A 26,860-nucleotide genomic window follows, 5' to 3' on the forward strand; every position below is an offset into this window, starting at 1 on the left:
CCGACAATGGAGCCGAGTGGGGCAACCGCTCCAGGCGGCCCTTTGCCGCCCCAAGCCCTTTGCCGCCCCAAGCCCTTTTTTTTTAATTTTTTTTTTTTTAAGCGAAAGAGAGAAAGGGGCGCCGAGTGGTTTTCGCTTACCAAGCTGTCAGTACCCGCTCAGCGCCCCTCTCTCTCTCCTCTGCGGCGAGTCTTCCTGTTCGGTCTCGGTGCCGGCTTGTAATGCTGAGTGCCGGAAGATTTCCGCCGCTCAGCATTACAAGCCGGCACCGAGACTGAACAGGGAGACTCGCCGCAGGACTGCTGAAAGGTAAGTACAAGGGGGGGGGGGGCAGAGGGAGAGGAAGGGTAGATAAGGGGGGGGCGGCAGGGACGGAGGGAGAAGAAGGCTAGATAAGGGGGGGCGGCATTTTAAAATTCGCCCCAGGCGGCATTTTGCCTTGGGCCGGCCCTGCCCTTCATTAACCCCTGACTGTCCGTGACTGTGCTATAATTCCATTATCTGATGACCTAGTCTATGTGCTGCAGTCCAGATCTCCGTCTCACCCCTTACGTTTACGATATTTCAGCTTCCTGGTTTTTTGATATTAAAGGCAGAGTGATTTAACACCTGTTTAGATTTGTCATCCAAGTCACAAAATGAAAAGTATGCCGTTTTCAATAAACTTTGCATAAAATAGTTAATTTGCATTTAATTTTAATGGTTCAAAGAATGTCAGGCAAAATGGTCGGCCCTCTCACATGTTCACTTCATCAAATCGGGCACTCTTCGAAAACAGTTTGGACATGCCTGCTCTAAACCAATACACACTTCTCCCGTATTCACCTGGGCAAAGAAGAAATACCAAGTAGAGTCATTTACTGTTGCAAATAATTACATTTTGTTTTATTATGTCACAGTGCCCTTTTCTGCTTGCCTTGTAAATAATCATGTGACCCATATTTGCTCTCTTCTCTCTGTTCGGTAGTTGCTATAGTGATTGTTCCTCATTTAATTTGTTTGACATGTAATTGTTCTTTATAAATATGAGTTAATGTACCTCTAGAGAGATACTGTTGATTAGACCTAGAACAGCATTGCTTGGTTTTATTGGCATGAATAAGATTCTAAACAAGAACAAAGAAACGTTTTATTTTTTATTATAGTCAAGCTAACATTTTTTCGTTCTTCATTTAAAATGAAGCACTACTAAAAATCACTATGCCAAAAGACACAATGTATTGGTTGCATTTTGAACATTTTTCTAACCCGAAAAGCTAGAAAGAAATCTGCCTCAAGACTAAATACCATACTTAAATTTTAGTTGCAGCACGTACTTTGTTGACGTGTGCATTTGAAATGTAAGAGTTGATTTAGTCGAAGTAATTTGCGTGTCACAGAATGGAAGAGAATATGTCACAAATAACTTAGAGCTATGGTCCCAGTGTAATATTCCATAATTGAATCTCCTCATGACTGTGCTCTGCTAATTATTGCATTTCATATTCTCGTAATCAGTAAGGCCACATAAATACTCCAAGGATGTTCTCTCAGGAACAGCGGAACATTTAAATCAGCTCACAGCTGTGATTATGGCTCTATAACTATAGCTCTGCTTGATTTAAATGCCTTGGCGGTGCTGTTATTTTACTCTTGGTTCCTAATGCCATAATAGGCACATGTGGAACTTGAAATGCGAATCATTCCATCCTGTAATTGTAGTATGAAAAAATTCCGGGTTAATTGGGTAATTCCCATCAGCACCTCCTACGCTCATAGCGTTGTGGACGCTTTCAATACATTTCCTCCTTTTCTTTTATCAGTTTATTTGTGGGAGTTCAAAGGTTACATCTACTTCTACAGTTTTAATCTTTCTTGTACACTATATCCTTACTGTTATGCATTCGGTGTAATTGCTTACATTTATCTAGGATCACATGGTGTTAATATGATTTCTGTTCATAATTTAATGACTTGCTTACTTCATTAGATAATGGATTTACTGACAGTCTATGTAGGCAAAAGTCTTCCTGTAATAAAGATCCTTTCCCAGGCATTGAGCCAAAGCAAGATTGAGACTCCGTCGTCCCCTAGACAGGAAAGCAGTAAATGGTTCCCTCTTTTTAACAAATCATCCCTTGTCAACACCCCAAACTTTTGTGTGAGGCTTGACAGGAGACAATGGGATATGACATCATATCCTGATATTCTGCATAATCTGGAAAGATAAAGTGAGCTATGAGAGGGGTTTGTACTGTAGATACCCCTGTGACTCCATTTGTAGAGGACCTCTGACTTAGCCAACTATTGCCTAGCTGGACTTTGAGAGAATCCATGAACCAACGCAGATCTTATATCCTTGTAAATGAACGCCAAGAATATTTATGAAAAAAATGTTTACAAGAATTGATCAATTTTCCATTATTTTAATAGAAATATCTCTATGGTTTTCCGCCCCATTATAGTACACAATATGTAGTTTTGGTGATAATGTGACATGTTTAAAACGGCACAGGATTGCTTTTTCGAAGCTGCCATTGCCACATATGGAGCTATAGGCCATACCTTAAACCAAATGACATACAGTATATAATTAACTTGTGTTATTTGTATCTTGACAGCTGAGACAGTCATCAGTTTGCATTGATCTCTAGGTACCGACAACCGATCAGCTTTGTGGATACAGCGCACCAGTCGGAGTGACTAGTTTTAAAATGATTAATAGGTCTCTCTTGGAAGACATCTTTATTAACTGTGATCTGATAATGCCAGTTTAAGGCTTCTTCAGCTTAGAAATCAGTGGTGTTCATGAGCTTCCTTGTCATTGATACAACCACCACACTACTTCTCACCCTTTCTCTGTGCCTTATGTTTGTCACCCCATTCCCTCAAGATTGTAAGCTTGTGAGCAGGGCTCTCTCCACCTAATGTATCGGTCTGTCTTAGTCTGTCAATTCTCGTCTTGTCATACCCCTTGAATATATATATTGTATTAAGCGCTATATAAATAAAAGATAATAATAATGTCCCAGTCAATATCAAAACAATGGAGTAAAGGGTAACTTGAGGGCTTTTATTTACAGATCACTGCTGTGTCTAAGCTAACAATTAAAATGAATAAATAATCACAACAGCAAATAATGAGTTTATCATACAATTTGTGCATTGCTTGTATTGTAAGTGCACAGAAACAGAGGATTGAAATATATATATATAATATATTAAGTGAGATACAGTAGTAAGTTGTTATTTGTGGTAGGGGTAAAACATGTGCGAAACTCCCAGTGGATCTGAATAGATGGAAAACTCGCACAAAGCACCCAGTGGGACTGAATATGTGTAGAACATGTACGAAACGCACAGTGGGTCTGGATAGGTGCCTAGACCTCGAAACGCCCCCTTAGGTAGGAAAGGTTTGGCATATCAGCTGGGTTATAATAACATTTGTTTTTCCTTATACATACATATCCATGCTGACATATTTACCCATACATATTTATACTCACACACACTTACAGATTCACATTTGTGCTCACACACACATACAAAGCCATGCTCACACACAGATACACATCCATGCTCACACACCACTTACACATACACATCCATGCTCACACACAAACATGTATGTTCACACAAAGTTACATACACATCCATGTTTACATACACTTACTTACACATCCATGCTTACTCACACAAATGTACATACACATCCATGCTCAGACAAACTTAAACAAACAATGCTCACACACACATACACATCCATGCTCACATATTTACACATACATACATGCTCACACACAAAAACTTATACACTCTCACTCTAACATACATACAGTCATACATGCATATTCGCTCCCTTACCCTCTCCCTCGTTCCATCATTCATCCCCTTACCTCAACCTCAGCTTTCCATATGACAATAGAGATGTGGAGTCCACTGTCACACTACGTTTTTTGGCAGATTCAGTCAATTCCTTCAAATAATTCAATTTAACAGTAATGTAGACCCATAGAAAATGCAATTGCTTCTGTGTGATTTCTTGTGTAAAGACATCCTAACATTTTAAAGGTACTTTTTAAATGAGCTGTGCTTTGAATAAAAAATGGTTCTAATGATATTCATTACTCATCTTTATCAGGAGGTAATTCTGAATTAAAGATATGTACTTAATTTGAATACAAGTTTCTTTATGTTGAAGGTAATTACCTTCCAAACCTCTTCTCAGTGAATTTATTGACACTAATAAAAAGGCTGTAACCAGAATTTCAATCTCAACATTTCAACATACCAACATTACTTGGTGGAGTAGTCCAAAAGGCAAGGATTCCTAGGTGCGTAGTATCAAGGGGGGGGTCTAAATTCATAGCCAATCTGGCAAAGGTCAGGGCTGGCAGTAAGGTTCACATATGGTAGGTCCAGCAAAAGTCAAAGTCCGGAAGGTCAGACAGAGCAAAACACACACTATGGAGCAAGGCAACTCTACAACCGAGCAGAGAGGAGAGGGCAGGTCACTTTATTTAGGGAACGCCTTAATCACCAAAGCTAGGTGAAATGGTCAGGTAAGAGGTGTGCACAGGGCATACGCATGCACGTATGCAGGGACCGGAGCTGTTGGGTGCACAACCCTTCCTCTAGGTAAGGTGTGTAGCGTTGCTGCGGTGTGATATGTCTGTCTCAGAAAGTTTCCACTTCCAAATGTGGATTTCAGTAAAGCAGTCATAGCATAAATCTGACAAAATCCAAATTATGAATTGTCTGTTATATTCAAGCCGATATTTAACCTGTGACCAGTGGGGAAAAAAAGAACAATAAGAAGTTTTATGTTTGTGTGAACATAGAAATGTATCTTTCACCCTAAGACTCTAAGATGTAAAATCCCCGTGGTATGAGTGTATAAAACATAATGTACTGCAATGAATTGCATGTCCCTCTGTCATTTATTAAGTTGCTGTAGCAGCTTATGATGCGTGCATAGCTCTTTTATATCTGTCTTACAACAGTAAAAATGTATTTTATGACCAATGTTGAAATATTAATGCAATCAAGACTATGTTGAGTATTAAATCTAACTCAAAGTAATTGCAATCAATACAGACAAATAAATAGATAAGATTCTCGTGCCAGAACATGAAATACAATGACAGGATCTCTGAAATCTGCTGAGCAATGCACACAACTGACTGATTTAAGAATAGTAAGACATAGTACAAATAACGTAGGTGAATGGTACCAAAGCACATCTTCTATGCTGCTTCTTCTGATCATAATATTCTGTGGTCAAATAAGGCAACAGACATATTATTCTCAAATACTATATGCCGCTTACTAACCAAGTCCTATCCGCCATTGTAACAATATTCTAGGAATTAAGTAATCTAATTGCTTTTCTAGGGGGTTGGAGACCAGAAAGGTTTATATGATTCACACATCATAAATTTGTGCTACATCATGTGTCTAGGTGAATTATTTTTATCTCTGCCGCTAGTTATTCTTTTTTGTAACTTTAGCTCCTAAGGTGTCTGCAGTCATGTTTCATCTGTCGTCCTTTGACTGGTTAAATTCTCATCTTTGTGTAATACCTGCCGCTGCAATTGAGATTATCTTGATAATATAGATAATTTAGGCTTCATTTCTACCTGTCTATTGAAAATGAGTTGTTGCCTAATAGAAAAATCAGTTTCATTTACTCATTTGTTGGCTAAAATAATCCTCACAAACAAAAATGATAATTACATTTGCATATTTCTATGTATGCCTTCAACTAAACTATATAAGAAAAGGCAGCCTATTTCCATGGCCGGGGAGCAGCAGTAAAGATAATTGTTGTCACCACCAGCCCACTGGGCATTTGTCCAGTTTACCAGATGGCCAGAACGGGCCTGATTATGTACATTTACCCATGTATTCTATTGGTCAGTTTTATGTGAATAGCTAGGTTTTTAGGGGACTTTAGAAACGATAATCTTTACACTCTAGAATGTATGAGGGAGCCATTTCCAATACAAATTATGTATAATTATGCATAAATAAACAAGTTTTCCTGTTTTTTTTGTTTGTTATGATGATATACGTTAATGAAAAATATATTTCCTCATCCTTAAGGGGGCTGTAGATACCCACAAATGTTATTGCGAAAAACAATTACAGTGTAACAAATTATTTGCCACTTTTAATAGGCCAACGTTCCCTGAAAATATTGGTGCTGTTCGTTTTTTTTTCCATGCTCTCACCTTTCGGCCTATTGGTCCAAATATATTTAAGTTGATAACACCATGTTTGCTTTTGGTCATGTGTTTCTCTTTAGGAGTGGTGGAGGCATGCCTGTTGCATCTCTTGAAGCGGAGGGCGGCCGGCTTCCTGCGTAGTGATAAAGTTGCTGCATTGTTCATGAAGGTCGCCAAGACTTGCACAACAGCTGCAGATATATGCAAGAAAGTTCAGGACCTGCAGCAGCAGGTGGACGGGAGGTGAGTCTGGCACAGCTGCTGACACTTAGGGGCTTTTATGGTGGTAGAATAAATAACTCAGATTCATCTCTGGTGAACTAACCAACTATGCTTGGTAAGTACATTGGATATCTTGAACAGCACCTCTTCATTGCTAACAGCTCATTAATGCTTACTAATACAAACTAATTTTGCATAAAATACTACAGTGAGATGAACTAAGATATCTAGGACCATCGCTATACGAGGCAAGCTTCTGCCCCATGACCCCCCTGCACAATCATACCTGAGTATGCAGCAGAGGTTTCATCTGCCAATGGCAGAGATTTCTCCTTCACAGATTGCATCCCCCCTGCTGGGGCAGACCACTGGGATATGACGGACCACAATGAACCATTAATGGAGATGTCTGTGCCAACAGTAAGCCTGTCCCCTTTTGCTCTGTGTTAAATATGATCCCTGAAATATGGCATGTATGTAAAGGTTTCTCCCCACCCTTTTATTCACCGAAGGGCATTTTAAAGAAGTCTTTGTACCTGTGAAGGCCCGCAAGACAGGACTGTATTGTCCAGGGGAGGGGGACTAATGTATGACAAGCCGATTCCTTGCCTGGTTCTGTCCATTTCCACCTTCCATCTTCATAGTGCTATATAACAGGCATGTATATCCCTGCCTCCTCCCAGGACCCATAGGATCTAGGAAGAGAAGCGCTCCAGGTTAGACAGCATATCCAAGCCCTATAATATATCCATATGTAGTTAAACTACTGGAAGTGTGATCTTTCTTATAAGGTAAAGTTTAATCATTACCATAATGACTTTAAGTCTATGGAAAAGTTAATGAATTCAGGTTGAACTTATAGTTATAGTGCTTATAACTTATAGTGCTTATGGCTCTTCTACAGTTCAATGTCGCAGTCACTCACAGGCTTAGTAGAAAAAAACAATAAGCAATCCTTCTGGCAGTCTATACGTTAATTATTTTATTCAGTAATTCTGGCATTTTTACAGTTAAACTAATATTGGCATGCAGTGCACTCACACAGCTAAATGCATCATAGCATGCAGTCCTCCTGGCAATTATACAGTTAAATCAGAAATATCCATCATTTTGTATCTGGTAACATATTTATGGCTTCATCTGCCTCCCAATTTAAATCTGTAGCAGACATATTTTAGTTTTTTTTCCCCTTTGTCTTGTGTGTACTGTCTGCCCTGGTTTTCCAGATTGTTTATGAAACAAGACTTTTTGATAGATCAACCGGAAAACAAGTGTGAGAAGTTCACCCGTAACTATTTTTCAATCTGTCAGTGTACAAGTGATAATAAAAGCTGTACACCGAAAGACAGATCATTTTAATTATTCACTGGAAAAACAAAGTGATTAAATTGGCTCTTTTCTTAAGCAAAATACTTAGTTTTTTTATGTGGCTCATTTTATTGGTGTTGAGTGAAATATTCTAACAACCAGGTGAAAAAATACATTTTTATTTGAGATTCCTTCTAATTTACCTTTCAGCAGTTCTTGTTAGTTACTATTATAGACAACTGATATTAATGGCAACCTCTATCTCCGTAGAGATAAGACACTTGTGGGGTACAGTTTGCATCCGGTGGGCTGTTTATACTCATTTTATATCAAGAGTTGTTAATTTAGAAAAGCAATGTATCTTTATGGAACCAGAATTTAAAGATAACTGGAAATCATTTTGAAATACATTTTGAAAGAATTGAAGGGTGCCAAACTAAGATTTATTAAAAAAATGATTTATAATATTTTGGTGAAATTAAAAAAGAACCGTCATCTGAAAAAGGGCAGAAAGACTATTTAAAATGATAACATTTCTTAAATAGTCCATTAGTTTCTAAAATAGTGTATTATGTATTACATAAGTGTAATTACCGGATTCCAACCTTTCTGACCCCCTACGTCTAGCTGATTATGCTGCTTCACAGATACACCTGATCATATTACTGTGGGCCAGTGTATCACATATTGCAGAATTACTGTTTCTATTAGGTAAAAAACATGCATTTTGACTTTAGTACATAATGCTATTCACGTTAACTATAGTAACATGACCAAAGCATAGAACAAAAGAAACAGCGATTGCTCAACATACACATGCAATAGAAATGCAACATAAACAATTTTATATATATATATCTATACACGTACACTTGCATACCCTGTACCTCTACATCTGACATTCCATAGTACGAAGTCCATTATATTCTCATATATTCTTAGTTATAGCCAAGTTATTTACAGAGCTGCAGCAAGTTCTGTAGCATTTTTGCAATAGGAGTACAGTTGATATTAACAATAACATTAAGATAGGCAATAAACAATTTGGCAATAAGATTGACACACATTAAGGCAGGATACTGGTACAGAAGAAAAATAGGGTGCTGTTCTTGTGAGCCTACAGTCTTCTGTACTTTATACAAGAGAACACCAAGTTTCCACCAACAAGTTCTACCTGTTTGGTGAATAAGAAAACCATAGATGGACCATACCTGAATATAAAACGCAACTGGTATTAGAAATGCACTTAACTAACTATGGTCCTAAAAGTTGTTTTAGGGGGGTGTCCTTATTTGTTTACAATTATTTTGTACTTTTCAGTTTTATAGATGTTTTGGTACCATCCATCATTTGTGTTCCGTAACTTATTACAAGGCTACAAAGCTTCTTCCTTTAGGACCGTACAATAAATATTTTTTGGAATAGTTAAACGTTATTTTTTACACCATTTATATTATTCTTGTCAGTTTGATGATTAAATTGGTGATTAAACTCGACCTCTAGTGAGTTGTGATCCATTTTAATTTATCTTTTTTAAGAAATCCAGATTGTCTACTAGATGTGAGCCTTTAAGCAAAAACATGGATATTAAGCTATTTATATAAAATCCTTTATACATAGTTGAATGCCGTGGATGAATTATAGGAACCGCAAGAGTACTCATTAAGATCTATTTGATCTTAATTTTTTTATTTAAAAGTTAGCAAAGCCCTGAATAATGTGTTAGGAAAGTCTTTAATAATATCTACCCAAAGGACTGTCAGGATGTTCTTGGGGTAAATGAATTTAATTGGGAAGTTAAAAGCACATTGGATAGAAGGAAAGACAAGGATGATAAAGTGCGCTAAAAAGCTCATTAAAAACTGGGGGGGGGGTCATATCCCTTATGAAAAAATTACTGCAGTTTTTTGGACATGAGAAAACTGCAATACTGGACTTTTAGTGCAGTATTACTGCACATTTACTGCAGTTGTACTGCATTTGTACTTCACTGTACTGCAGTTATTTTTGTACGGAAGTACAAATGCAATAAAGCTGCAGTATATTGAAGTACAACTGTAGGTTTGCAATATAAAAAAAAAAGTGCAGTAATACTGCAGTACAGTGAAGTAAAACTGCAGTAAATGTGCAGTTATACTGCAGTAAAAGTGCAGTATTGCAGTTTTTTCATGTCCAAAAATCTGCAGTATTACTTCAGAAAAACTGCAATAATTTTTTGTAAGGGATAGAAGAAGTTTTAAGATGCAAAATTGAGTGCTGACCACTTTTGCACTGGAAATTTTTTTACTCCAGATTGCATTAAGCGTGCTACTTATGTTGATATGATAGGGTAATATTTGGAGGATAGCTTGCCGCCAGCTAGGAAGGACATTCCTGGCTAATTTGTATTTTTATAGTGACAGACAAACATGAGTGTTTGGAAGGACAGTGCTCATAACTGTTCAGTACTGAATGTTTAACTAATTCATGCACAATCTGGTAAACCAGATACATTTATTTTGTGCTGATCCTGATTGTCTCCCAGAAATGTCCAGTCATTCCAGGTTATTATAGATTTGCAAATTTGCCCCACAGATGAAAACAGATGCTAAATGGAAAAGAATAAAAACAAGCGGATAGCATTCAAAGCAAATTATCTTATTTTAATAACACAACATTGTGCAACTGTACAATAAAGATCTACATAATAAAGCTTACGTTGTGAATTATAATATGCTAACATATTTCTGCATTAGGAAAATTGTAATGAAATTCCTCCCTTATTTCATCCGGTGACAAGTATGTCTAATTAATTAATTTCTACAGAAAATCCTGGTACAGATCTACAGAACTTGATTTTTTTTTCTTAATTCCAAAAATGATTTTGTTTTTCACCATGGTCATAGCATAACATCATGATGTGATGATGTCATAAACCCCAAGAATGAGCATGTACCTCTACACACTCGAACCTCTTTCTAAATGTAAAAAAAAGTGATTTAGTCCCTTTTTAACCAATCCCCTTTTGCTATCCCCTTTGTTCTTTCATCACATATACGCTGGCAGGTGACCTTAATGAGTGGATGTCATATCATACCTCTGCCGTTTATCCAGCCACATAGGCTGAATTATGGGGGTAAAGCTATTGTCCTTATCCCTGGGCTATAAGCTGGGAAGTCGAACGTTGCACCAATCTGTATTCTGTCCATTTTGTGTTTTTCTAGGAAGAACCCCTCTGGTGGTCAAGAGTCCTTAAAAAGACAGGGCTCAACGACAGGAAGGACTGTCACACTTACCCCACAAGCCCTTAAACATATTTGGGTGCGTACCGCCCTGATAGAAAAAGTACTGGATAAAATTGTGCAATACATCGTGGATAACTGCAGGTAAGCAATAAAACGGTAATACATATGAAATGTTTTATAATTGTTAACTTATTGTAAAGCGCTGTGCAATTCAATGGCAGTATATAAATTAATATGTAATCGTATTATCAAGCATCTCTGCAGACGAAGCAAGTGTAGCAGTGGCAGCGTCTGTGTGTGAGGATCAGGGGATAATACATTAAAATCCAAGTTGTTCCTCAAGTTTCAGAAGAAGGAAAACTCAATACAGTGTATCTGCAACTGGAGACATCAGCTCAAAGTCTCCGCTAGCCAAGTGTTGGACCATACCTCTTGAGTTGCACTAGAGTTGAATCAAATTGCCATAAGAGGATATTTCAAGACCTCCCTCAATGCCTATATCTATGTACAGTTTAGTGAACACAATGGGGTACTAGGTTTAGTTTTGGGAGTTGGGCATTCCTGACCATTTTTTGGTTATACAACGGGATGGTAGTTGTTGGTAACTAGTCACTCCTAAGACTTTACTTTATTGGAATTACAATACGCCTCACAATTTGAGGGGTTTTAAATTGACTACCAAATCTGGTCTGGTGCTCAACATAGAGTAGATAATTGGAACATCCTCCCAGCAGAGGCGATAAAGGCTAATACAGTAAGAGAAATAAGACATGCCTTGGAAAAGCATATGGCTATCTTGGTTTTAGTCTTTACAGCTGAAAAGTGGGCAGACTAGATGGGCTGAATGGTTCTTGTCTGCTATCAGATTCTTAGCTCTTTGTTCTAGGGCAGTTTGGCTGCTCCATTGGAGCTCCTTGACTCCCAAGTTGACCACAAAACATACAAAATAAAAGGTGCAAGTTGCAAGCCAATTTCAACCAGCCCCTAAATGTAATTGTGTATGTCTTAATTATACGTGATCTATATACTATGCCCAAGTGGTATAATATATATAGTACTTTTAAATATCAAATATATTTAACTATATGTAAGTGTGAACAGGTGAAGAATTGTTTCCATCTAACGCTATTTATATATTTTATTTTTTTTAAATCAATTTTTATTCAATTTTCCAAACATACAGTAGGGAGGGGGGCAGGGATACAGAAAGGAAAAAGAGGGAGGGTAGGAATGTGGGGGAACCAGGTATCCCCGGCATGAGGCAATGGTATGCAAGATCACGAATCCAGGTACAGAGGTCGGCCAACATGAGGTAGCAATTAGCGTTACAAAAAACCAACGTCAAAAATGGCGTACACAGATCGAGAAGATCGGGCAGGCCGCGACGGACCCGTCAACAGAGCAGGTAAGAGCATCGGTCGGTCGAGCAACCAGGCAATACAGGGCAAAACAGGGCAACTACACATCGTGCCCAACAACTGAGGACAACCAGTAGAACCATGTGGCCGTATAGGCCTCCCTAAGTTTCAGAGTCGAGGCGGAGAGATCCTCAACCCTCCTGATTTCCTCCACCCTTGCCACCCGGTCCCGGTGAGAGGGAGGTCGAAGTTGTTTCCAATGTAGGGGTATAAGGCTTTTAGCAGCGTCAAGGAGATGTCGGACCACCGACCGTTTGTAATGGGAGATCGAGTGGGAAGTGTGGTGCAGGAGCATGGGCAGCGGCTGGAAAGGGGGGGGGGGGGAGTCCGAGATCACCCGGTGGATCTCCTTCCAGTAGGGTTGTAACAAGGGACATGACCACCATATGTGCAACATCGTGCCCACGTCCCCACCGCACCTCCAACACCTATCAGAGGTACCCGGGAACATTCTATGGAGCCTCTGCGGCGTCCTATACCAGTTCCTCAACAGTTTATAGTTAGTGTCCTGTGTCTTAATCGCTCTAGAGCTCTTGTGGGTGAAAACGAATATCTTGTCCCAGTCCTTGTCAGAGAGTCGAGTGTCACAGGTGGCCTCCCAGGTCGCGCAGAAGGGCGGTCGCATCGTGTAAGTCGCTGTCAAGAGTAAGTAGTAGAGTAGGGAGATGGCCCTCTCCGGCGTGAAGGGCCGGTGAAGATGGTCCCCACGTGGTAAGGTAGAAAGGTAGTGCCTAATTTGGAACTATGTGAAGCGCTCCAACCACGTAGGATCGCGTCCCGGTATCAACGAACCCAAGGGCAGCAGCCCGCCCGCTCCCAGGAGCGCCTGAGCCCGGACAGGGGCAGGAACCCCAAGGAAGTCCAGTCGACCCTCCCCACGCCCCGGCGCAAAGTCCGGGTTCCCCCTAAGGGGTAGCAAGGGGGACGGAGCGGTAGAGAGACGGGCACGTTGACCCACCTCCCTCCAAACCGCCAGAGTCGCCAGAATGAAAGGGTGCGAAATACCGCCGTGGCTGCCACTCGGGCCCCACAAGGCATGGTACACACAGTCCCGCAACTCACCGAGCTCTAGGTCGACCCACGGCTTAGTGAGGGGACCCTGGGCATGCCACTCCAATATGCGAAGTAAGTGGGCAGCACGGTAGTACCCATGGAAATCAGGCAAGGCGAGACCGCCCGCAGCCTTGGGTCTCGTGAGTTGGGAGAACCGCTGCCGAGGGCTCTTATTGCCCCAGACAAACCTAGACACCAGGGACCGAAGAACCTGGAAAAACTCCCGCGGAACCCGAATCGGCAGCGTTTGGAACAGATACAGCACCCGAGGCAAAAGGTTCATCTTGATGACATTCACCCGGCCCATCCAGGATAGGTACAGCGGCGTCCACCGCCGCAGGTCCCCGGACAGGACGGAGCGCAATGGCGTAAAATTGACATGGTAAAGACGTGCGGGGTCGGCGGTCAGCCAGATCCCCAAATACTTTAGCTTCTCTGGGCACCACTTGAAGGGGAAGCTAGGTAAGAGCGAGGTCGCCAACCGAGGGGGCAGGGTGATATTTAAAATTTCGGATTTCGAGTAGTTTATTTTAAGGTTAGATAGCTCGCCGTAGAGACGAAATGCCTCAAGAATATTCGGGAGCGTAACACCGGGGCGGTCAACAATAAACAGTAGGTCGTCTGCGTATGCCGCTACCTTATGATGTCTACCACCTTCCTGCAGAAAAGGCTCCAGAGACAGCGCAGTATTGGGGACAGAGGGCACCCCTGCCTAGTTCTGTTCTTTATCTCTATGGGGGGTGAAAGAGCCCTGTTAATCCGAATGCGAGCAGTTGGTGAGGAATAGAGGGCCCCAATCCAGGCCAACATAGAGGGACCCAGACCCAGATGTTCCAGGGTAGCCTCCAAGAATACCCAGTCCACCCTATCAAAGGCTTTCTCCGCGTCGGTTGATAAGAATAAAATTTGCCGCGCCTCCACCCGCGCCTTTTGGATTATGGAAAGAAGTCTGATCGTGTTGTCTCACGCCGAGGGATAAAACCTGCTTGGTCGGGGTGGATCAGCATTGGGAGGAAACGGGCCAAACGTAACGCCAACATTTTAGCAAAAAGCTTTAAGTCGGCATTGAGGAGCGAGATGGGCCAGTAGCTCTGACACAGACCAGGATCCTTGCCCTATTTATATTTTTAACATAATTTCCTATTTCCACTGGGGGTAAAAGTTTATATTCAAATCACAAATGGCATTTTCCAAAGTCAGTGTATTACTGTCAACTGAGTGTGCAATATTCCCTCAAAATTAAACTCGTTATTAAACATTAAGTGTAAATTATATAAAAGCACTAGTAAGAATTTCCTTTACCAGCTCCTTTAAAACAACTCCCTCCTCAACTGCTGCTTAAAAATTAAGTTCTAATATACACTATGACCCCCAAAGATATATACTTTTGTTCTCTTTTCTTCACAGCAAATATTATGAGAAGGAATCATTGATGTCGGATGCAGTTTGTGGTCCTATTCTGGCTTCTCTTCTGGGTAAGGACATTGTGTGGGATATTTTGTATAGTGAGCCTTGACGTGGCGGGTTTATATATTTGTTTGTATATTGTTTATATATTTGTTGCCAACTTTATTAGGGTGAGAAGCGCAGACAGTTTTTGTTTTTTCAATTTGTTTGCAAATATTTGTTATCAGTATAATATTTGGGCATTTGTACAAACCATTCATTTTATGGTTAAATTAAGGGTTAAATGTATCAGATATGTCACTTTTGCCAGGGAGAGTCAAGAAAAAAAATCACATCCCAGAAATGTTCTGTTTAACTTGGGCTCGGTTTTTATTAAAGTGGTATTTACATTGGGTAACAGAAGCCTGTGTCCAATATCCATCCCGGTATCCATCCATTCAATTGGTAGCAATTAGTACTTAATACGTTTTTATATAATTTTTTTTAACTGAACCCGTCTTTTCTTTGCAGTAGGGCCATGTGCTTTGGAATACACAAAGCTAAAAACAGCTGATCACTACTGGACTGATCCCTCTGCGGATGAACTGGTTCAGAGGCACAGAATCCATGGAACTCATAGCCGGCAAGACTCCCCATGCAAGCGTCCAGCACTAGGTGTAGGTAACCTGGTCATATGCTGTGCAGATTATAAATCCAAAACAGAGATCTCTTTCCTACTTACAATACAGGATTTATTGATGTAACAGATCCCCCTGTCACTTGTTTAACACTTTGATGGGTTTAAGGCACATTGATCCAAGATCATTTGCACATTTTAAGTATTCAGGATTGAAATTCAAGTTGAAAATATTATTTTGCTTCTTCAACTCTAATATCATTTCCTAAATGTTGTAAAATCTTACCAACCATGCAGCTCTGTCACATTCATTGACTGAAGAAGAAACATGAAAACTCTGTATGTTAAGCATTTTTTTCTGCATTCCAATTATTATGTGAAATGTTTTTTTCCCTAAAATCTTGTAAAATACAAAAAAAAGAAACGAGGATCCTACAAGTATGTATTCAAGATGTTTAATCAGTTGGTCTGGACTTACTTGTAGGTAAAATAAAAAAAATATCAATCTTATACCCAGACATTTAGGCACGTCTAGTCTTTCCGACCCCAGGTTTTTGTTTGAGGGAGGAAGCAGGTAACGATGTGATCTGCTCTATTGATCCCGAATCCCTGATGTTCTAATTCTGTGCATCGGAGCCGTCTGTGGTGCTGAAGGATAGCATTGTATGCTGTGTTGTTTCTGTGAAATGCGTGGATTTAGCAGATTTTTTTTAATTACATTGTGCCGCTAAATATACATCTTGTAAAAAATAACTCTAGATTGCTGTTAGGTTTATGACCTCTTACCTACAATAATAACATAGCTAGGATATTTGCGTATGTCACACTATAACATGATGCATTCAATTAAGTTAATACAGTCCTGTATCTGTCCTTTAGGGTTTCATGTGAGAGATCAGCTTTAGTAAGAACTAGTGGTTATAGCAGTGTTTTAATAGGGTATTTGTTTTAATGTGCTCTATGCAATGCCAAATTAGGACATTTATTTTGATTCGTTCTATACCTTGCTGAAAGATTGCGTATAGTTTTCTCTTAGGATAGGTAATTAATTGGTTTATCTGTTCAGTGAGCAATTCATCAATTCAATGCCTGGAAGCCGGCTTGTTATTGTCTTTATCCTCACATTGATTACTTTTTCCAGGAAAACCTTACTACACTAATGCACAGAGCCATACATTTTGCTATCCCTTTATATTGTGAGTTACAGAATTGTGACACATGCAGATGTGTAGTAAATAATGAATCTGTGTACCTCTTATTGATCTGAACATAAGTAACTTTTATCAAACAGAAGAGTTCAGCACATTCCCTCTCCAGTAATCATCTTCAGGATCGATAGGTCCAAGCCATGATTTGTGTTCCAATATTATGGAAAATAAGGAGAAAGAACCCAACGCCTGTACTAAACAACCATAAAACTAAAGTCATACAATATATAATTAATTTCATTTTCTGTTTTTTGGTGGGGAGGGGGTTCATGTGTCACCCTGCGCCCCCCTGAATCAAGAGGAAACTTGCAACTAGTGGGTTTCGTGGATCTGCAAGCTGCTGGCTTGTTTCAAGTGTTAAGTCATATAAATGCAAGTTGACAATAGTGAATACGCAGCACCAGACCCATAATTCTGCCAACTCACATGCACTTCTTATTCTTCATCAGCTATGTCCATTCACTAAACAGCTAGTTGTGGTGGGATTGAACCCTCCATTTTTCTAATGTAATTGTGCATTATGTGGGATAAACTCACTGATTACTCAGCTCATCTGCCTCACACATTTAGTTTGTCTCACCTTGAGGAGCTATCTAGGCATTCTGCATCTCTACTTATCGCCGTGAGAGCTCATTGTGTTCGGTTTCCATTTCCCTCTGTTAAAAAAATCAAGATAGCAGCTTCTAGCAGCTGCTGTGATGTGTCAGACTGCACCTAATGAGGCTTTAAACATCCCGATATGACTTTGCCCATAACCTCCTGATGGAAGGATGGCAGAAGATGGTAAAATAAATAGTATATAGTCATAAAATAACATATTATTCCAGGGATACTAAACTCAGTGTCATATTTACACAAAGACTATGGTAATAGTGAATAAACTTACCTGCAACTTAGAACACCCCAGTTATGGGTGGACTTTTAAGTAGCCTTCAGAAGACTTGGTACCTGCATTAGTCTTGTCTTTGGATGTCTAAAGTGAGAGTATAATATATAGACTATTTATCTGGGATCGTAAATATGATGATAAATCACTTCTTTAAATGAACATATATCCTCTAAGTAATTTATTATCCTATAATATCATAGATTAGACAGTGGGATATTTAATTCTGTTGCATCTTAGAACGTTGATTAATTAGACTAATTCTTCTGAGCCTAGTGCTCGCTTACTATCAACGGCTTTGCATTATAATGTAAGCTTGTAACCCCTCAAGATTGTAAGCTTGCGAGCAGGGCTCTCTCAACCTAATGTATCGGTTTGTCTTAGTTTGCCAATTCTCGTCTTGTCAGACCCCTTGAATATATATATATTATATTATATTGTATTATAAAAGATAATAATAATAAGCTGCACTCCTGCTCTTAGTGATGACTAAACGCTTACTTACAAATCCATCTTTACCAAATGCCACAAGTATAGCCTGAGTGATTATGATTGCCTTCATGTAATTGGATGTTTCCGTAGAAAGATATTGTAAATGTAAAGAAATATCAGTAAAATCCAGTTTCAACACAGACAGGGGAATACGGATACGTTGATCACCTGCAGTATTTTCTGACCTTTGCTGAAATTTGCCTTTGCTTTGGAAAAGCAAATACCATTTGAATTAATTTGATGTGAATGAAGTAAGAGGCCAGTGTGACTCACAAATGGTTATTTATCTGGGATCAAAAAAAAATTTAGAGCATAAAACATTAATTATATGTAGTACAGAAACATAGCTTCCATGCTTGAGAAGTTATCAATTCAATTATGACAGCATTGTTTAGATTACTTACCTAACTACTAGAGATGTTTCGGATACGTAGAAATCAAAATGCTATGTTTATAATGCAAAAAGAAATAAAATACCAGGACCATATTTAGATAAATGGACTCATGATAACCATGTCTTGCTTTCCCATTACAACCACGTTCTAATCCCTAGTCTTGTTTATTCTCACTTACATCTCTTACCTGTTACATTTTCTGACTAGTGTTCCATCTAAGGCGAAAAGTCCAGCTATAACTGTTAGAAAAGTACTTCGCAACACAGCATCTTACGGGTTTGCATAACACATTATGTGCAAAGCTGTGTAATTCATTTTAATATATATTTTCACGATTTTCGTGTCTGATTTCTCACCTTAGAGGGAATCTAAGAAGAATTAGGGAGAATAGGCAAGCCAACAGCAGAAAGCAGGTATTAGATCATGAATCTCAACACAAAGCTGCTTACAGAAGGATATTGACATTTTTTTGACAGAGTTCGAAGGAAGGCTACCAAAATGTTGACTGGCTTGTAGGGTAAAAATGATCAGGAAAGACTAAGGAAACTCAATACCTATAGTCTGTCGGAAAGAAGACACACGAGAGATGTGAGAGAATACTTAGATACTTGTTAAAGGAATTTAACAAAGGACAGAAAGGAAGATTATTTCCAAGGAGGAGAAATGTTAGAATAAGAGATCATAATGTAAAACTAGAGGGTCAGAGGTTTATATGTAATATAAGGAGGTTTTACTTTACCTAGAGATGGTGGTAGAGAAATGGAACGGCCATCAGAAGTGGTAAAGACTAATTTAAGGGAGTTTAAATATATATTTGATAGGCATAAATCTATCATCAGTCTAAGACAAGACAAAAGAACTGATTAAATTCTGAGTCTTAAAAGACTCAAAATGGGCTGACTAGATGCGCCGAATGGTTCTTATCTGCCGTTAAGCTCCATGCTTCTATGTTTGTATAGTTCTGTGGATGGTACCCTGTGAGCTAGCAAGGTGCATTGCCTTTCCATCTTGTGCTGGCATAGAGAGGTTCCAAAGGCAAACAAATTCAGAACGCCAACATTTGAAATTGTCATTCTTAAAATTGGAGTTGTGCACAATGCAGTGTGCATGTCATGTTTGCCTCTGTCCGTCATATTTTCCATGTGCCCTTCTTTGGAACACAAATACTTCTGTCCCTCTTTCCTTCCCTGATGTGCCTGTATTCTACATTTATTTATGTAAATAAATAGTATTTTTCTTCTTTTAAAGACCTTACTCACATAAATAGCTATCACTAGATCATGGTATGCCACATACAAAAATCTCAGTAAGCCCTATCCTATTGGCATGCTCCTTACCAGACATGAAGGGTCACTTCAAATATTGGGATATATGTAACGATCGTTCATCCATCCATCCATCCATCCATCAGATAAGTAGTTTTTCAGCCAAAGAGTGTGTTCTATCTAACTGTTTTGTGGCCATAGAATAAAAGAAGTTCAGGCATAGGTGACGTGTCCATGCAGGGTGCCCCTCTGCTGGAAATCATAGGTTTAATGAGTCATTTACTGAAATGTAGCCGTTCTGCTGCTTACCACTGGGGAAGTGAAGCTTTCCAGAACTGGCCATTTTAGTAAATTGAACAGAGTACACTTAACACTTACAAGATTTGAAATGTTTTTTTCAGATCAAAAAGCGTCATTCCAGTGGCAGCATGTCTGAGGATAAATTTGCAGCATCAGCTAGAGAATACGTGGAGTCGCTTCATCAAAACTCCAGAGTGCATCTTCTATATGGGAAAAACAATGTTCTGGTGCAGCCAGTAAGTTTCCCGTCACTTAAGGGTTTTATCCATAGTCAGCGAATATGGGTCAGATTACTTGATTTTGGGAAGTCTGGCAGCAAAAAATTAAACATGTAAATAACCATATTTATTTATTGATTGATTGTGTTATTGTCTTTCCTCTAGAAAGAAGATATGGAAGCAATCCCTGGGTATCTCTCCTTGCACCAGAGTGGTGAGAACCTGACATTAAAGTGGACACCAAATCAGTTGTTAAATGGAACTCTAGGAGACAATGAGCTGGAGAAGAGGTGGGAATCCCAATTTTGGACTATTAATATAGTTCTAGGCAGCAAGTGGTTCTGGAGTTGTTGCGACACTTGATTTGCAGTGAAGTTTTGCGCTCCTTTGGTGCTATGCTATGTTCTGCAAATGTATTGTCAGCTAGAATATAGGTTTCTCAACCTTTTTGGTTAATATGTTCTTTACCTATATATCATCCTGTCATAACTGATTATTACCTAATACCAGAAGGGCACTATCATAGGGCAACATTTTTAGAGACAGCATGCCATCTATGTGGGATCAGAGATCAAGTGATGCTTGATTATAATTAATATAAAGCATCACTACAGTTTTTTTTGGAGAGCACTTTATTTAATAATCATTAGTATTTGTCTGAGACCTGAAACAAAGAAACCCCATTATCTGTAACTTAGTTGCTGGTGATTACCCTAAGTGCTCTTTTCAGTATTTCACAAGACATAATACAATCTATTAAATTCATTTCTTACCTTTCTTCCAATTTGTATGGAAATTAATTCTTACCTTCAGATGAAGTACTTGACAATATAGAAACATAACTGGCACCACGAACTTTTAATTTTAGTCATTAATGCAGTTGGAGGCACCATGTGGGTATACAAAGGATTAAAAGCATTGAACAAGGACCAGTTGTATATTGGATGGCCACCAACATTCTTCTAAGAGCAAACAATATACTGGCATCTTTCTGAGCATGAATATTAGCCATTATCGTATGAATAGAATTATTATTTCCCCTACTCAATTAATACCTATTTTCTTCCTTTTAGTAAAGATACTGTCTGACTTCAAGGATAGTTCTAGATTTTTAGAGACCCTAAGTACCCAAACCTCATGGATTCTCTGTCTAACAGAAACCAATTAGTTTATATATGCAAACAAAGAAACTAAATACATTTGTTCAATTTTGTTTTGTTCTCCCCATCTCCAGGTGGGACCCAATGGATCCAGTGGAGGTTCTAAGCAGCTTATATGATATATAGTTCTGTTGAAACCTAGAAACCTAAACTTTCATTATCTTTTTTATTATTTTAATGTTTTAGTGTTTTATTTTGTGTGGGTCCCGGAGAAGGCAGTCCCAAGAAGTTTGTGGTAGCTTTTAACAAGCCACCGTTTGTACAGTAAGATCTAAAGTCTGAAGACAAGACCTCACATGTGTTAAAAACCTATGTGAGGCTTCTTTATACTGCTGCTCCACTAAAATTGTGTTGGCTTTTTTTATACTTTGAATACAGTTTACAAAGCTAAACCAATTCCAGGACCCAGGCAGGTGACATATGTAACATCCTATAATGGATGCATGCCTTACTTACTCCTTAATTATAATTTTTTACAACCTTGGGGATAATTTTATAAAAATAATCTGTATAATTGTGCATGTATACCTTTTTTCATGAATTAAAACAGGGCTTGACAAATTTGTTGTGAATCTAGGCGCCAGCTAAAAAAATGCGCTCAGACAACCTCCCATGCCGGCACCCCCCCGTGCGGCATGGGAGGTTGTCTGAGCGCATCGTGCGGACCGTCCGCATGATGCGTTTTACCTCTGCCCCCCCCTGACTTACCGGAGCAGACTCCCGAGTGTCTTGCGGGGCCGGCGGGGGACATCTACGCAATACGCGTATACAACTTCCGGTGCCAGCACATCCGCTGAGTGCCGGCACCGGAAGTTGTATACGCGTATTGCGTAGATGTCCCCCGCTGGCCACACAAGACACCCGCGAGTCTGCTCCGGTAAATCGGGGGGGTGGGCAGAGGAGGACAGTGGCAGCATATTTTCTTTAAAAAAGCACCAAACTTTTAGGGTGCGGCCTATATACGGGGGCGGCCTATATCCGAGCCAATACGGTATTTTTGTACGGAAGTACAAATGCAATAAAGCTGCAGTACATTGAAGTACAACTGTAGGTTTGCAATATAAAAAAAAAAGTGCAGTAAAACTGCAGTACAGTGAAGTACAAATGCAGTAAAACTGCAGTAAATGTGCAGTATTACTTCAGAAAAAGTGCAGTAATTTTTTAAGGGAAATGCCGCGATCGCCTGCGGCAGCGTAAAGCACAATTGCTGGTTTTCCTGCAACCGCTTTTCAGCCTACAGAATCACTCCGTGGGAGTGATCTCAGGCTCGGGGGCGGGCTCGGAGTAGCTGTGCAGGGGCAATTTTTTGTGAATGTAACAGGCTGACAAACACCTAGGCGCTAGGACAAAATTCTCTGTCGCCATGGCGACCTGGCGCCTGGGATTTGTCGAGCCCTTAATTAAAATAAATTAAGCATAAGATCGCATCATATAAATTACTACTGTGAATTAGGTTGGATAGAAAATTGTGTATTGTAAAATATACATTACTTTATGTATTTTATCATTGTTTACAAGCCCTAACTTTTTCCATGAGATATATAATTACATATGTATGTTTCCTAATAACAAGTTATTAAAATAGTGACTGGAGATCATGGACCTTATTAGATGACACATGGACTCGTTGGTCTGTGTGCAATGAGATCTCCGATACACAATAAAAACCGTCCTTCACTTTGTTTTGTTGATGTGCGTGGTAAATAATCACACTCAGAGTAATCTTTTTCCATTTCTCTAGTGTGTTCTGGGATTACGCATTGATCGTACCCATAAGTCAGATCGTCTGCATCCATTGTCATCAGCAGCGTGAGTATTACAGAGTATATGAAGTAAAGCAACCTCATTATGCGGTTTATCTTCACACATTAAATACCACGGGGATGAATGTTCCAGTACATGAGAGGCTAATCTTTGTACAGTCTGACTTTTATTAATGAAATTAAACTCAGAACATGAAGGACAGGGCTAACATAACTGTACATGAATAATCTTCACTTGAATTCTGCACACATTCGGTTTATAAAGTGTTTGGTGTACGTGGGTATACATATCAGTGGTTTTATTATTTGTACCAATACACACACATCTATACACTATGTACACATGTTCTTTTGCTTACATTTTTTACTTATCTCTCTTATGCCCTCACATTTCCCTGTATTTAATTTCTTTGTAACCTGTGGATTTTCTACCTAGTTCTTTTTTTGTTTGTTCTCCGTGCAGCAGAAAGTAAAGGAGTCCTTGTCTTGGTGAGTCAGGATGGCATTCAGAGACCTCCGCTCCACTTTCCCCCAGGAGGTCATCTTCTTGCCTTTCTATCTTGTCTGGAAAATGGACTTTTACCAAGAGGACAGTTAGAGCCTCCGTTGTGGTCCCAACGTGGAAAGGTATGTTTTAGGAACAAAATATGCTTGCTAAAAATACCTTGTGTATTCAGAAATACCATAGTCACGTGATAAAGCAGTTATTTGTCCCGTTTATACAAAAGGAAACTTGAAGCATTATCTATAAATTCGATGAAATTGTGTTTTTGTTTCACGAGTCCACCGTCAAGGAATGTTCTTCATTCGTATAAATGAAAGGTTACAAGGCCATATATTCCTTTAAATGTTATGTTGCTTTCAAAAGTAGATAAAATTAAGCGTTTTGGTTATTCCAGTTGGTTAGATCCCAAAGTATATAAAGTGATCTGGTTTCTATTGATTGCATCCATGGTGAATGAAGAATTAAGGCTATAACACTCATGTTCTTTTACACCTAAAGTTAAACTTAAGTTCTACTATTTGGGTAAATGTCTTCATTTTCCATTTTTCATTCCTTTACTACAAGGCTTTGTACAGCCCATGGGTGCCTTTTTTGTAGCAAATTCGTCGTTTTCAGAGTAACCCCACATTCCTCAAATTGGTTACATGATTTCTCTAAAAATAACTTTTTGTTTTAGGGGAAAGTATTCCCAAAACTGAGAAAAAGACACAGTTCTAACAAATCGGTTGATATGGATGAGAACATTGTGGAAGAGATATACACAGACTATGTCTTCAGGATCATCTATGCAGGACACAGGCATGATAACCGTAAGATAGCCTCTTAATATTGTCACAATATTAATGTAATGTATGCTAACCATATCATTATTCTATAGGCACAAAAACACTTGGAGAAAAATAACTGTATTATTTTAACTTTGTCAGTGATCTGGTTTTTACATGACTAGTGATGGATATACTTGGGAAATTAGGATGTTTTTCCTGGTCATACCTCCCCTTGTAATCTCTCTTCCATCTTCAGTGGGGTCAGGTTGGGTCTTGCATTGGCAAGAACATAGCAGGGACTAAGTTGGAAGGAACGTAGCACCATCACCCGATTCCAGATATCACTTAACACACGTGGAGGCTTCAGTGGAAAAAACAGAGAGTTCTCGGATCTTGTATCAAGTGGTCAATTGGAGATTTTTATTTTATTCTGTACACCAGGAAGAAATTCTGCAGTTAGCATGCCAACATTTTTAACAGAGTTATTGGCATTCAGACAATATATAGCACACTCAGAAGCCTTTCAACTGGCTTAATTCCATCTGATAATTTTGTTAGGTATCTTATGCAGAGTAATTGGGCCATGGTACAATGTAAAGATCAAATTATCACATTTTATGACACTGAAAAACAGGATTAAATTAAATTAGTGCTTTTCTAGATTCTTACATGCCTCGGAACTGTAAAAACTGTAAACTGTAATTGTAAATAGGACAATCAACCCAACCTAAATGAAATCCCACACTTATACAATGCTTGGCGTGTAAAGCACAACACATATAATTGTTAAGCAAATGTATAGATACATTTCTGTTGAAAACAAATATTGTCTTTGCATCCCTAGCATCCGCATCTGTGCTCTGGATGCAATATCTCGTAGTTAGCAGTTTATTTTATATAAGGAAAGGCAGTGATGTCACCAAAGGTTCTGAGACATAGAACACAAACAGAGGTGGTTATAACTGAAAGGAACAAGAGGAAAGAGAAGAGGAAAAGGATAAGGGCACTTGGAAATGACCAATAGGTAAATAAAATAAACAAATAACCTGAAAACCACACCGGTAGGGAATGGTCACCCAGGGAGTGGAAAATAGGTAGAGAGAATTAAACAATATTCAGATGGATGAGATTTAGAGCGAAGGCCAAAAAAGAAAGTGAAGCAAGGCAACATTAGAGAGGTAAAAGGTAGTTGGAGGAAGGGAAATGACTGGATTATTAGAGGAACAGATATACTCTGGAACCCGCAACCAGTTCCCCCACTATTGTATTCTGCCGTCCTGTGGACAGTTATCTGTCCTCTTCATTTACACAGTTAAGTAACAGTCTGTTGTTAGAGACCGCTTTACACCTGGTTTCAAGAAATGCTTTATTATACAGTAATACAATGATTTGCAGCATCTCGATATAATTACCAGTCTAAACAACACAGCAGGTTTTATTTTAAGTGTTTTTGGGCTCCCTCTGAGTATAGCATTTCATGATTATATAATTGTGAGGCATTTAATTAATTCTGTGGTGATTTTGTTTGCTTTTTGTATTCAATTTTAATTATACAAAAATCATTTTGTTTACATTTTATAGCTGCTTATCATCTGAAATGTTCCAAACATTTATATATTTTTTTGTTATTGAGCCAGTTACTTTTAATTGGTGAATTGATAATAATTAGATGAGGTGACTTTTGATTAGATTTTTTTTTATCAATGCTTTATAATATTGATCTATTTCTTAGATAATGTCACATATTTAAAGATATGTTTAATTATGTTGATTTCAGTCATTTCCTCATAGGCCAGAGACATTCCACAAGTAGAAGGTAACTGTTGAGCTGAAACATGAACATTATACTTTGTTTTTAGATGTTATTTAGATTTTTTTTCAAGAGGTCTTGATGAATACCATTAGGACGAAAATGTGCTGGATTAACTATAGTTACTTTACTATGAAACCATAAAATAGCAGCCTCTTACGTCTTCAAGGGCAAGTCCCGTGGAATATAATATATTTTTCTCTCAGACCGTAAAACCTAGTGCTGTATACAGTAATTTTGGTTAGCATTGTCAAAATGCTGTTTTTTTACCTTATTCTGTTTCAATAGACTTCCTTTATCTGCAGACCTGGAGGCTGCCATTGTTGTCAGTCATGTAATATTTTGGGTCACCTCCCTGCTCAAACACCACACTGAACTGATTCTTTATGGCAATTCTAATATAGTATGTTTCTCTATAGACATTAATTAGTCAATGTCACGTGTGATTTACCACAGACAGTATTATAAGGAGTCAGGGCGTTGAGTAGGTAAGGCTAAGATAACAGCGCGAGAACACATCCAAATGGCTGCTACTACTGCCTTGAAAACATTACATGCAATGTAGGTGGGCTTTTCTGCTGCAAAGAAATGTAGGTGAATTAATATCCACTGATTACCCTCACGGTCAGTGTCACTA

General features: G+C 38.9%; 1 protein-coding gene across 1 annotated transcript in view; it reads left to right on the top strand.

Moving 5' to 3' along the window:
* The window catches only part of LOC149289658 (small G protein signaling modulator 2-like), an 86,636-nt gene that overhangs the window by 37,850 nt on the left and 21,926 nt on the right, over positions 1-26,860 (top strand). The window contains exons 3-11 of the mRNA XM_089490294.1: positions 6,287-6,449; positions 10,940-11,101; positions 14,839-14,906; positions 15,349-15,494; positions 20,102-20,236; positions 20,384-20,508; positions 23,120-23,187; positions 23,608-23,768; positions 24,323-24,455. Of these exons, the coding sequence (XP_089346420.1) occupies positions 6,287-6,449; positions 10,940-11,101; positions 14,839-14,906; positions 15,349-15,494; positions 20,102-20,236; positions 20,384-20,508; positions 23,120-23,187; positions 23,608-23,768; positions 24,323-24,455 (1,161 nt within the window). The remainder of the gene's footprint in view (positions 1-6,286; positions 6,450-10,939; positions 11,102-14,838; positions 14,907-15,348; positions 15,495-20,101; positions 20,237-20,383; positions 20,509-23,119; positions 23,188-23,607; positions 23,769-24,322; positions 24,456-26,860) is intronic.

The sequence above is a fragment of the Sceloporus occidentalis genome, unplaced genomic scaffold, assembly GCF_023333645.1.
Source record: "Sceloporus occidentalis isolate IW3139 unplaced genomic scaffold, rSceOcc1.0.p SCAF_43, whole genome shotgun sequence".
Taxonomy (NCBI): domain Eukaryota; kingdom Metazoa; phylum Chordata; class Lepidosauria; order Squamata; family Phrynosomatidae; genus Sceloporus; species Sceloporus occidentalis.